The sequence below is a fragment of the Cryptomeria japonica genome, chromosome 8 (genome assembly GCF_030272615.1).
Source record: "Cryptomeria japonica chromosome 8, Sugi_1.0, whole genome shotgun sequence".
NCBI classification, from domain to species: domain Eukaryota; kingdom Viridiplantae; phylum Streptophyta; class Pinopsida; order Cupressales; family Cupressaceae; genus Cryptomeria; species Cryptomeria japonica.
In genome coordinates this window covers 354,899,476-354,912,003 of record NC_081412.1, presented here as the reverse complement: position 1 = coordinate 354,912,003, position 12,528 = coordinate 354,899,476, and the positions used below count along the sequence as shown (strand labels likewise).

Here is a 12,528-nt window from a genome sequence, read left to right as displayed (position 1 = left end):
TAAATTAAAATGTTAAATATATTATATTATAATGTCTCTAAATTTATTATAATCTATTCAAATTTAATATAGTATTGTTTTATTTTTATAAATTTATTCTTATATTTAAAAAAATTCAAATTTATAAAGACAAATGTAATCATGAATATGTTTTTGAAAATTCTCCCCTCGCCGAACTTCATCTGAATTATATTGTTGTCAAACACAAACTCGAACCTAATGGATGAATTTGTTTTTGAAAATTTTCCCCTCGCCGAACTTATGCATTATGATAGGAGAGAAAGTTTGCAACAGGTTGCCCCGAAAACCATCTACTCTAGGCCCAAGGGCAGTACCCACTATACCCCATTGGCCACATGGGACCATCTGGTCCCCTCACAGAGGTGGCGTACCATAGAGGAATGCCTCATCACCGTACCCCTCTTGCATATCACAGCATGGAAAACAATCAGAATGAATGGGGATATATATATATATATATATATATATAGAGAGAGAGAGAGAGAGAGAGAGAGAGAGAGAGAGAGAGAGAGAGAGAGAGAGAGAGTATGTAAATAATCATAAAGATGTTGAAGTAATTATGTAGACAGTGATGTGCAGAAACAGATATATATAATATTGTTATAGCACTTCGGTTTGCACAGAATGACCATACCACACAACAGTAGTTAGACAGACTGCTTGATATTATGTCTTAAGATATATCAGATCCTCTATGCCATCGATGATTGCATATACTCTCTTTACCAAATTTGCTGATAACATATTTATTAGAGTTACCCGGGGATGTGTCCCCGACTTGAAAACCCCCGTCCCCGTCCCGGGGACGTTTCGGGGACTTGGGGACAGCCAGGGGACGTTTCGGGGACTCCCCAAATTGCCCTGTATTTTGAGGGGACGTCCTCGAAACAGGGGGACGCTTGCCCTAGCTCTGGGGGATGTCCGTACGTCCCGGGGACGGCTGGGACGTCCCCAATCTGTCCCGGGGACGGCCAGACGTCCCCCATATCTAAGGCCCTTAAAAAATATTAAAGAAATTAAAAAAAATGTATTTTCATTTTTTTATTTAAATTTTTTAATATAGGCCCCTTATTAATTCAAATTGTTATTAAAAATAAAAAAAATTAAAAGATAACATTAATTAAATTTTAAATTTATTAATTTAATTCATAATTTTGACAATGAAACTATATTGCAGCACTGTAGCCTTTGGGCATTTTGACACAGAGATTAGAAAATAAGTTTTTTAATTTTTTGGGCATTTAGCAGTGTAGTCAATAGAAAAATAACACCCAACGCCTTTATTAAAGAATAAGTTTTTTTGGCCTCGCGGGGCACTGCCCCTCGACCCCGCCTTGTATAGTGACAGGGAGCGCACAAGGGGCGCTGCCCCTTGACCCCACCTTGGGGGCGCTGCCCCCAAACCCCTGTTGAAAAATATGGGGGGAAATTGCGTCGATAGAAGTAGGGAAAATTTAACCTCCAAGTCTATTGATATGCATATTGACAATGTGAATGAATTGAAATTCTGATTTATGAATGCATAATTGCATATTGTCTATTGAGTATTAACAATGTTGTATGTTCAGAATTTACATTCTAAAATGTTTTCAACTTTTCATAGTATCATACACATGCTATATCCATGTTGTATTGTTTTCCTATGAATATAATGTATGTATGCATGCTTTATCCATGTTTTCATATAAACTTTCAGAATTTTGAAATTTTCCTATATATTTTAAATTTTTCCTATATTTTATATAGCCGTCCCCTTTGCCATCCCCCGCCGTCCCCAAATTTGGCAAAAAAATTTGCCGTCCCGGAAACGCATCCCGCTGTCCCCATCCCGAAAACGCATCTCGCCGTCCCCTGCTGTCCCCGTCCCGGAAACTCGGGGTAACTTTGATATTTATGTGTCTGCTGCTTATACTCAGAATTATGCATTTGAGGATGTGTTGACGTGTATTTTGTACACTGCCTAACACAGAATAAAATACCCAAGGGTACCTTATCCTCTCTTGAATAAAGCCTCCGAATGCTGAAGATGTCGCGAAAAGGATCAATCGGGATGACTTCAAGGTTCCTGTATGTAGGGTCTCTACGTGTGGATAAGCTCCAGTGGTATGATGTGATTTGCTGGAATCACAAGGGGACTTACATTTGATGATTGAACTTCCGATCTGCTTTGCTGGAACACAGGCTCTTACTGGCTTAGATTTGAAAAAATGGAAAAAGGATGAGGGCGAAGAGAAGATCTAATCCTAATACTAAGAATGTAGGAGCAATGATTTGATTTTTGATGAAACTCTAACTAGGTCTTGTTTTGACATCAATGGACCATCTCCACAAGGCTAGTGTGATCTTCTAAGGGAAGCTTTATGATGTTCAAATCATCACCGCAGGCATAGACACCATCAAGTTGATGCATATCAATGAAGAAGCGACAAATTGAAATTGAGCTTAAGCTGAATGATTCCAGTTGACTACACAAGGCAAGTCTGCAATCAACAAACTGCTAGTAGTATGGATATACGAATTCCACCATTAATCAATCGCATTTCCTCCATTCATCTAATCATCTACCATCTAGGATTGAAGACTCAACAAGAAACCATGCAAATTGCAAGAAACGACATACTTCACCATTACTTCAATGAAAATGGAGTTTGTTTACAATCAATGGCAACAATTTCTTGCCTTGTCCTCCTATTCTACTCTAATTGCTATTCTATCAATTTCTAACTACTCTCTATCTACTAACTGCTTTCTATTATTTACAACTCTCTCTCTAATTATTTCTAATTAGCCTTTACAAATGAAATGCCTGGGCTTATATAGTGCCCACAATACAATTTGATGGCTTAGATCAATTCAAGATCAATGGCCAAGATTCAACAATGAAAACCCTAATTAGGGTTTGTTACAACCATTACATAACATTTAATGCTTGACCAATGACAAAATTGTATTGCTTGGACACGTCCCTTCTAGAAAAATCGACCAATGGATAGCCGGGGTAGGTACATCGGAGTTTGTGCCACCTTCCATGAGTTAAGTACATTGAATCTGGACATGCTGAGGTGGACCTCACTGATTGGAGAAATGATGACTAGGACGCCACCTCATTTGACACTTGTAACTTGGTAGATATTCAACTTGATGTTGTTGAGAAGCTTGCTTTAATTAATTCATCTGGAACTATTTACTTCTTCAACGAGCCCTTGTTCTAACTCCTTGTGTCATTGATGTGCAGGATGATGATGTACCTCGCCTTGGAACGCTAGATTGAAAGAGGTCACCCCTGTCCTTGCTTGATCGTCCTGGCGAAGACCGTCCTTGATCCGACTTGATTTTCCTTGATGAGATCTCCATTTGATGCCTACACAACATTTCAAAATTAGCAACATGATTTTGCAATATATAACATAGATTAGAGATTAAATTTAGGAAACTTCATAATAAATCCTTGAGTTATTATTTCCTAAAAAACGATTGGGCTACTGGAATTCAAAATTTCAAAATTCAAAATTTAAGCTATGACGATCAAAATTCGAAATTAAAACAAGAGATCTTGCCATACCTTACTTGAGAGCTAACTCAAAAATGCAAAACAAGGAATTTGCCTAGGCAAAATTAATGTTTGAAGCCTTCAACGTGATCTTCAAGGATAAGGAACGTCCTCTTTATCAATTCGCCACCCTTGGAGTCTTTGATGTGTTCTTCAATGTCCTTGGCAAGTTCGCCTAACTTGAAACTCGAACTCCTTTGATAATGCTTGTGCCTTCCTATTGATAAGACTCGCACCTTGAACACAATTCGCACCTCCTCTTGAATGATAATTTCGCACTTCCTTTGCATACTCCAAATTCGCTCCTCTTTTGCCTTCTCCAAGTCGCATATGAGAGATGATAAATGATGATGTGAAAATGAAATAAACACCTTCCTTTATAGGCGCTCACCTTCATATTGACCTTAGGCCGACTTTGGTGAATAAGGCAAATTTAAAATAAGTTTAAAAGGCCGACCTTGACAAAATAAACCCAAGCGCTCAACTTGATTTTATAATTAATTAACTTTATGCCTTTATAATTAATTTTTTTTTTGATTTTTAATAGGCAAAATTAATTAATAAATGTTATGCGTTATTTTTAAATGCCACCTAATTAAATTTTCAAAACCTATCGAATTTAGCATTTAAAATAAATTCAATTGTTTTGTTTTGGAGCCAAAATGGGAAGATGAAAAAAAAACAAACCTCATCGCCCTGGTCCCTGGCTGAGGGACAGGAGCTAATTGGATGTTTTTGGCTCCATCACACTTTGTTAACTCCAAAATCTATCTTCAACGGATCCGTTACACCGTCATTGCTTGCCTCGAACCTAAAACTTGCTTGATCTTTGCCCACAACATGCCTTATAAGGAATTTCGCTCTGGTCCCTGGGAGAGGGACGGGAGCTACACTGAACTTCGCCCTGGTCCCTGCCTGAGGGACAGGGGCGATTTTGCATTTTTGGTCCATTTTTCCTCATGTTTGTGTTTCCAAATTATATTCAACTGGTAAAATGCACTTCCTTGGTTCTCCTCAAGTCGTCAAATCGTTCAAATATTTCAAGGACAAGGAAATTTTGGATTTCAAGCTCCGGTCCTTCAGTGAGGGACAGGAGCGATTTTTGCCCTCCAGGCCCAAATCGTTACAATTTTCATCAAAAAAAAGTCTTGGCTAAGGAAGATATCATCTTACTTAATGCTATGAATAAAAGTTAATGTCCAAAAAAAGGTCTAAAATTGTGCATATAAAGAAAATCGCTCTGGACCTTCAGTGAGGGACAGGAGCGAATTTGACCTTCTAGGCAAAAACTTCATCATTTCATCGTTTTTGATCAAGTCTGGATGCTCTATCATGCTCATTTCGTCCTTCACCATGCCTTTGATGTCTCAATTCGTCCAAACAAGGTCAGGAATGACTCCACTAAGCTTTTTCGCTCTGGACCCTTGGTGAGGGACGCGAGCGATTCGCCTTGGACCCTTGGAGAAGGACAGGAGCGCTTTTCACTCTGGAACCTCAATGAAGGTCAGGAGCGAAATTTGACTTTTCGAACTCTCTATCAGGACAATTTTAATGGAATATAACATTTAAGTATAAGAAAGACATTCCATATATACTTTCAGGATGTTTGAGAGTGGTTTCAGACCTCCAGGAGTTATATTGCAAAATCTAGTTTTTGGAGGTTTTTCAGTTTCCAGACTTAGTCAAATTTCAGGATCAGGACATTCCAGACTTAGCCAAATTTCAGGATCAGGACCTCACTCAAGCCGGACTTGCTACCCTATTGATCTCCCCGACAGCATTCAAAATGCAAAGGCTAGCTAACAAAACCCTAAAAAACCTAAAGAACAAAACCCTAAAAAGCAAAAAAAAGCAAGGGTCCCCATTTGCAATGGGGCGATGTGTGAAAACGTCACAACAGGATGGCATCCCATATCCTCCTTTCTGCTCTTAAATGGAGTCCCCTTCTACTCTCCTCCTCAAATGAAACCGTCCCCGTCCCGGAAACTCGGGGTAACTTTGATATTTATGTGTCTGCTGCTTATACTCAGAATTATGCATTTGAGGATGGCATCCCATATCCTCCTTTCTGCTCTTAAATGGAGTCCCCTTCCACTCTCCTCCTCAAATGAAACCTTCTCCCCCTTTTAAATTCCGATGTGAGGGAGAGTCACACCCCTTCATCATGCCTTCCCTTTGCAAGGGTCACAACCTTTCACAATTACTGCCCCTTCGAAAGGCCACGACCTTTCATCATTTCTGTCCTTTAAAAGTCGCTTCCTTATTTTCTGCCTGTTCCTTTCTTCTTCCATTAATCCTTTCTTAATCCCCATGCTCCATTCTTTCTTCCTTTTCTCCATATCCCCCCTCTGCATATTAACTACTTACTCTTTTTATACCCTAATATCTCATCGAAGAGACACATCTCTTTGGAAAGTGATATCCCTTTGAAAGGTCATGTCTCCTGATTGCTGTCTTACTATTTAACTCAGATCTGCATTTCTGATTGTAGATTAAAATTGTTGTTTCAAATGAAGTTATCTTCTCCCTTTCAGAACTCATATTTGAGGAGGTCACAAGTTTTAATTTCATACCTTTTGACCATTCATTAAACAAAGTTCTAATTATTTTAAATTCATTCTTTTATGTGTTAATTTTAATTTTTTTTTTATTCTTTTAAATTTTATTATTAATATTTATTATTAAATCCTATTTCAAAATGGGGACATTACGGCCAACTGGGATGATACCTTAAAGAGGATGATAAATGGACTAGGACTCCCTGGTCGAGAATTACAAAGGTTGATTTCCTCTCGGTTTGGGTATGAGTGTTGTTTCTGGTGCTGTTTGTTTGCTGTTTTGTTCCTGAGGGGTCTGTTTTGCTGTTAGGTCTGGCCTGATAGTTCCTGCTTGTACTTTTTGTTGTTCTCTATTTCATAATATGGTCTGTTGCTTAAACTCTGTTTCTATGTAAGGTTCTTTGGCCTTTCCCAGCTTAATAAATCAAAAACAATCTTACAATGAAAATCAGAATTAAAAGAATAAACTGCAACAATTACATTATCATATTTAACTAACCAAATCAGAATTGAAATAAACAACCCACACATAACAAGAAAACAAACCTTAGTCGTTGAACAATCCTCACAAGTGGGCCCTTTGTTGATTAGATTGTTGTGCGGACAAAGACTCACTCTATTCTTAAAAAGTTGTTTTGATGTTATTGAAAATAAACTAATCAGAAAAATACAAATCTAAATTCTAAAGAATGTTGGTTGCTCATCTATGACTCTGTTTATATAGATGCTATGAGGTGATAAATCTTCTTACAAAAAATTTAACACAGATTGCCACCTATTTATTTCTATACATACTTATGAAATTTGTCCTTTCCCTATCTTCAGCTTTAGGTGGTTCAGTTATCTAACAAATCCTCCAATAAGGCGTTGTTTGTTATGATACAACCATAACCTCATTGGAAACTTGTGTGTCTACTTTGGAGTGTTGTAATACTGAATAAATGTGTAGATCTTAGTCTTATTCACTCATTAGTTGTTCAACAAATTAGTTTGTACAGTTCAGCAATCTTTTTGTGGGAATTGTCTTGCACAACAAGTCAATCACCATCACAACAAAGATACTTTCTTGTACAGCGGAGGTGATCACCTGTGCAACAAAGATATGAGTTGCAGAGCAAAGGCACTTGCGTAAGAGGCATTGTTTCACCTACATAGCCAAAGAGATACCTTTGCGCCATAAAGAACAATGCCTTGTGCAACAAAGGTAACTGTCATCTTGTCTTGCACAGCAGATCCATTCCTTCTTTCAGAAACTCATAAAAGCAATTGCACAAAACAACTTACTCATTTCAAATGAAGTTCATTAGTCCATTTCACTCCTTTCTATTTAAAAAGCATTCAGTCTACCTACATTAATCTGAATATAAAACATAAATCATTTAAAGTTTGTATTTATTAGAATAAATGGAAAAAGGCATTAGTCAAGTGCATTTCCAGGTCACAAAAAGCATGCTCAGAGATAGGTAAAGGTTATATAATCATATACATATCTGAGGCTTATCAGAGCTCGGGAGAGAGAAACTATAATCTTGCAAGAGGTCTGTGTACTTGTCAGCTCTTCCTCAGAATATAATTGACAGCCACATTATTTTCAGATTCTTGCTATACTATGAGATACTCCTACTGGAAAGAAGAGAGAATTAATATAAATGTCCACAAATAAACGAGGTAGGTTAATGGGAATCAAAAGTAGTGTCATGTACAACAACAAGGACTGAATAATTAACTCTTAACATCTGAAATAAACAAGAGGTTAAAAGCTTATATCTCAAAGCACAATAACAACAGATTTTAACTACTCATGGAATTTGATAGTTCTCTTTTATTCCTAATCAACTATGGGACCAAAGTTGCATTGGCCTTTTCATTATAGAATTGACAAAGCACAAGAGAATCTTCCTTACCAAAGGGGACTCCTTACCAAAGGGGACGTGTAGATATAATAACAAGCTCATCACCTCGTGCATCCATCATGTTGTTGAGAATACCTCAAATGACTATGCACCTAGGTTAATAATTTTTTTCCTATCTATTTATTAGCATGTATTAAAGTTTACGTTTACAGATAACACCTTATTTCTATTTAAACATTATTTTTAGTTATTGAATAAATCAGAATGAGCGATGCCAAATTCTTTCCTATTAATGTATTTTAAAAGCAATTCATTATGAGCTTTCCCAGGTATTTTATATTAATTTTATCTTGTAATCCATATTCCATTTCATTGCAGGGTTTTGGTCTTACTACATGGTTGCAGTTAAATTCTAGTTTTAGATTTGTCTTATCTGTCAATATTTGGTTCCTTTATGTTTGTATAGAGTAAAACTCCATCAATGTTTGGGTCTGGTTCGTCCCCTGCCTTTGGTGCAGGCTTTTCTTCAATGCCTGGGTCTAGTCCATTATTTGGTTCTACTTCTAGTCCAAACTTTGGCTCCAGTTCAGCTTCTAGTTTTAGTGCTAGCTCCTCACAACCCTTGTTTGGCTTTTCAACTTCCCAGTCTGGTTTTGGTTTGCAAGGAAGCATGTCTTCACCTTTTGGTCAGTCAACATCATCGCCAGCGTTTGGGCAGACACAATCATCTTTCTTAGGACAGCCCACCCTGCAACAGGCATCCTCTTCCGGTCAGATCTCATCATTTGGGCAAACACAGCCTTCTCTCTTTGGTGGAGTACAGTCAGCTCCTTTTGGGCAAACTCAGATGACTCCTTTTGGTGGTGCACAGTCATCTATTTTTGGGCAAACTCAGAAATTGACTCCTGGCTTTGGCCAAACAGAACCGTCAATGTTTGGTAACACTCAACAGTCAATTTTCAGTGGTAGTCAGTTGACAACTCAGATGGCACCAGTTGCACCTGTGGCAATACCTCTTCCTGACAGGGATATCCAGGTGATGCTTGTGGAATTTTTAATTTGATTTGGATGCACATGTAGCATCTTCACCTTTTATGGATACATAGCTTAGGATTTGCTTCAATTTATGGTTGACATATTGACAATAAAAGAATGATTTTGGTGTAGGCAATTGTTGATGCATATAAAGATGAGGCGGGGAATCACAAATACAGTTTTAAGGTTGTTGCCCTTGCTCTCCTTTACTGTTTTATGTTTACAACTTCAACTATGAAGTTGCTTATGCTTTTGAATGCATGGTGTAATGTTGAATTAGATTGTTATTTAGTGCTTAGGGATAACAAAGTATAGCTCTATGCTGAGATTTTGTATTTGCAGCACCTTTTGCTTAGTGTGACTGATCCATCAATGCGTGTGAAGCCAGTTGGTGTATCTGATGTAAGTTCTGTTAAAGGCATCATGATACTTTGATTGTTGTCAATTTTTTTCAAGTTATACTCAATATTTGGTTCAGAATTCTGAAGCTCTCTTTTCTTTGGCAATAATTTCAAATGTGTACCTCATATCCAATCATTCATTTATTTTGTCAGATAATATGGGCAGAAGCCATGAATAAGCTGGAAGGCATGGAGAGTGGAGATCGAGAAAGGCTGTGGCCTGAATCGGTTCAAGGTTTCAAAGATCTTTCACGTCGGTTAAAGGTAAAACTTATATTCCATGTTAGCTAAAGGTAAGACTTTTCTTTTATTATCAGGTCAGCAGATAACATTTTTAATAAAGTTTTGTTGCACTTTTATATTCATTAATGATCATGATTTATGTTAAATAGACAAAGTTCACATGTGTTTGATCCCAGCAGGAGTTTGAAGCCACTATTCCTTTACTTAGCATTGGCAACGAATGTGCAAATAGTTGTGTTGGCTGATGCAAGAAGCTTCATAGAGGTTTTTCTTGAGTAAAATACAGGTTTAATTGGCTTTCTTTGTGATTTTGAGAGGTTAAGCAAAATATTTTTGTTGGAACAGAATAAAATGGAACAACTTTATTAATGCCCACAAGGATTGGAATGGCCTACGCACAACTTTAAGAGCTATTATAGACTCACCTTTATACCTCATAATATGTTTCTTGCATCCATTATGATGTTAGCCTTGTTAGAAAATACAATACTTGTTTACATTATGCTATTCTAGATGTTGTGGCATTTGATAGTGACGATTCTGGTCTTTGAAACCCTCAACATAGGGGATAAGCAAACCCTGTGTTGGTGTTTCCAACCGATTGCCCAGAAACATCTAAGTACCCAAGTTCTATCAACAGGTTTTTGGATCAGTGGTCAATGAATAGGATTCAACCACAAGAGTTGCAACACTCTGCACTTCAGGCTCTGCTAGACCTAGGTGGGTGAACCTTTACAACATTTAAAAATTTAAAGCTATTACTGACTAATGTTGTAATTAAGCGGATAGTTCTCAAGGGATTCTAACCATGGCTTTCACATTTAACTTTGAATTGGTTGCATTAATGGTTATCATATCTGTATTAGCACAATTGATAACAAATCCTATGCTAATCGAAACCTACAAACATGAAATTAAAAGGATTTTTATTGTAACAAATCATTTCTGAAACAGATTTGGGCTTCTTGGATGGATCAGTGCCTAAATCCCAGGGCAAAGGAGTCAATTTGCAGAGAATTTCGTATTTATGAAGCAAATTTAACTCTAACCTTTAAATCCTAGACCTCCATGCATTACATGAAGATCAGATTAAAATACACTCCAAATTCTGCTTAATGATCACTAATGTACTCCCAATTTCAAAGCAACATGTTTATAGAATTTAATTCTTTCCTGAAAAGAAACCTACAAAACATGCTACACATTCACAATCAAATTTGCAAAGACAAATCAAAATACCCTTGATATATTGATTTATTTAAAAAGTGAGAATACAATAGGAGACAATCTCAAGGTATTTTTCATTAATCGCTCAAAACTGGTTGACATTGTTCACAAACACAAAATTTCTGCAACTCTGTCTTCTGTTACTCTAAAACTTGACACTACATCATCTACCCGCCCAAAACATTATTTCAGAACCCCATACAAATGATCTCGAATTCCCTTTTATAGAAAAACAAGGGAGTAAACAAGCTTCAGATCATTTGTATGTGTCAAATTGAATTGAAATTTTTTAGAATATGCCAAAGCATCTTTACATTGCATAAGAGACAAATTATTTTCATTCTAAGGAGGGATATTTTGCTTGTTAGAAAAATATGATTCTTTTGATGATTATTGGACTCCTTCGAACTACTTATGTTGATGTGGGTGCTCCGCAAATTGAAAAATGTTGAAGAAAACAATATTGTTGGAAATCTGACACATGGTAGTTGAAGACTTGAGAGATCAAGGCACTGAAATCTGATGACTTATGGATTCTACATCTCAAAAACATTCAGCTTCATTCAATGATTGTAAGGTACGTGTGATCTGATGGTTTGGAAAGGTCCTTATGTAGATAACTGATATGTAATCGAAGACGTAGTCATTCCCTCTTTCCATCGTGCTTGCTTAATCTTCAATAATGTTGGGTGAAAATTTTGTAAACCCGGTGAGGCTTACAAAATGTGGATTTTCAGCAGAGTGTGTGTGACAATACCTCTCAGAAGGAAAGATATGGCCTCTCCTTTTTATAAGGGAAGACTCTCCCTTTCTATTGCAATTTCTATCTATTCTTAATCTAACTGCTAACTTTACACTATTTTCAGGATGATACAATAACTTAGTTCTCTTTTTTCAGAACAAGTATTTCTCCAATTCTCTATTTAGAACAGAGTAACAAAACAATTCTAACTTGCAGTAATCTTAAAAATCTATGCTAATTGGAAGCAAAGTGACCATGAAAGTGCAAAGTCTTCTGTTGCTTCCTTTTCTAAAAATGACTTAGGGGACGGGTCTTTTGCATACAAAGAGCTCAAAGTCTCCTTCAAATACTCCAGTCCTATCAACCATTGTTACCAAATAATGACTATTGTCAATGCTGAAATAAGGTTCACAATATATTGCAAGCACAAAGTCTTTCGAATATATCATGAAACTATCTACTCTAACAAGATAAATCAACCAAGCACAAAGTCCTCGCCTTATTATCAACTTAATACAAACTTTTCAGTAAGATATCATAACACAAAGTTTATAATATTTTACTTTATCTCTTTTAACTCAAATAATTTTCACGAAGCAAGATTTAATCTCAAAGAAAGTAGGAAAAGAATGACATAAGAACATTCCCTCACACAATAAAGTAGTTCCATGACAAAGATAGGATTGAATTTCTTTTCTCCTTTGATTAAATTTCTTGAATACACTATAAGCTCAAAGTCTTAGATAGCTTTTTGTTGTGCGTATTGCACACCCCCCCCCCCTTTGCTTCGCAGGGGACCCCCATAGTTGTAGTCTGCCCGAGAGATAGAGAGAGAGGTATTATCACACACTTGCACTTTCAAACCCGAGAAATCCTCACTGAACAAAACACCGATGAA

General features: G+C 36.8%; 1 protein-coding gene across 4 annotated transcripts in view; it reads left to right on the top strand.

Moving 5' to 3' along the window:
- LOC131045319 (nuclear pore complex protein NUP54) overlaps positions 1-12,528 on the top strand; it is a 73,539-nt gene that overhangs the window by 7,789 nt on the left and 53,222 nt on the right. For 3 of the 4 annotated variants that reach the window (XM_057978892.2, XM_057978893.2, XM_059209545.1), the window contains exons 2-5: positions 8,361-9,018; positions 9,150-9,203; positions 9,360-9,419; positions 9,572-9,682. In XM_057978892.2, the coding sequence (XP_057834875.2) occupies positions 8,464-9,018; positions 9,150-9,203; positions 9,360-9,419; positions 9,572-9,682 (780 nt within the window). In that variant the 5' untranslated portion in view covers positions 8,361-8,463. The remainder of the gene's footprint in view (positions 1-8,360; positions 9,019-9,149; positions 9,204-9,359; positions 9,420-9,571; positions 9,683-12,528) is intronic. The other variant, XM_057978894.2, reaches the window with a different exon arrangement.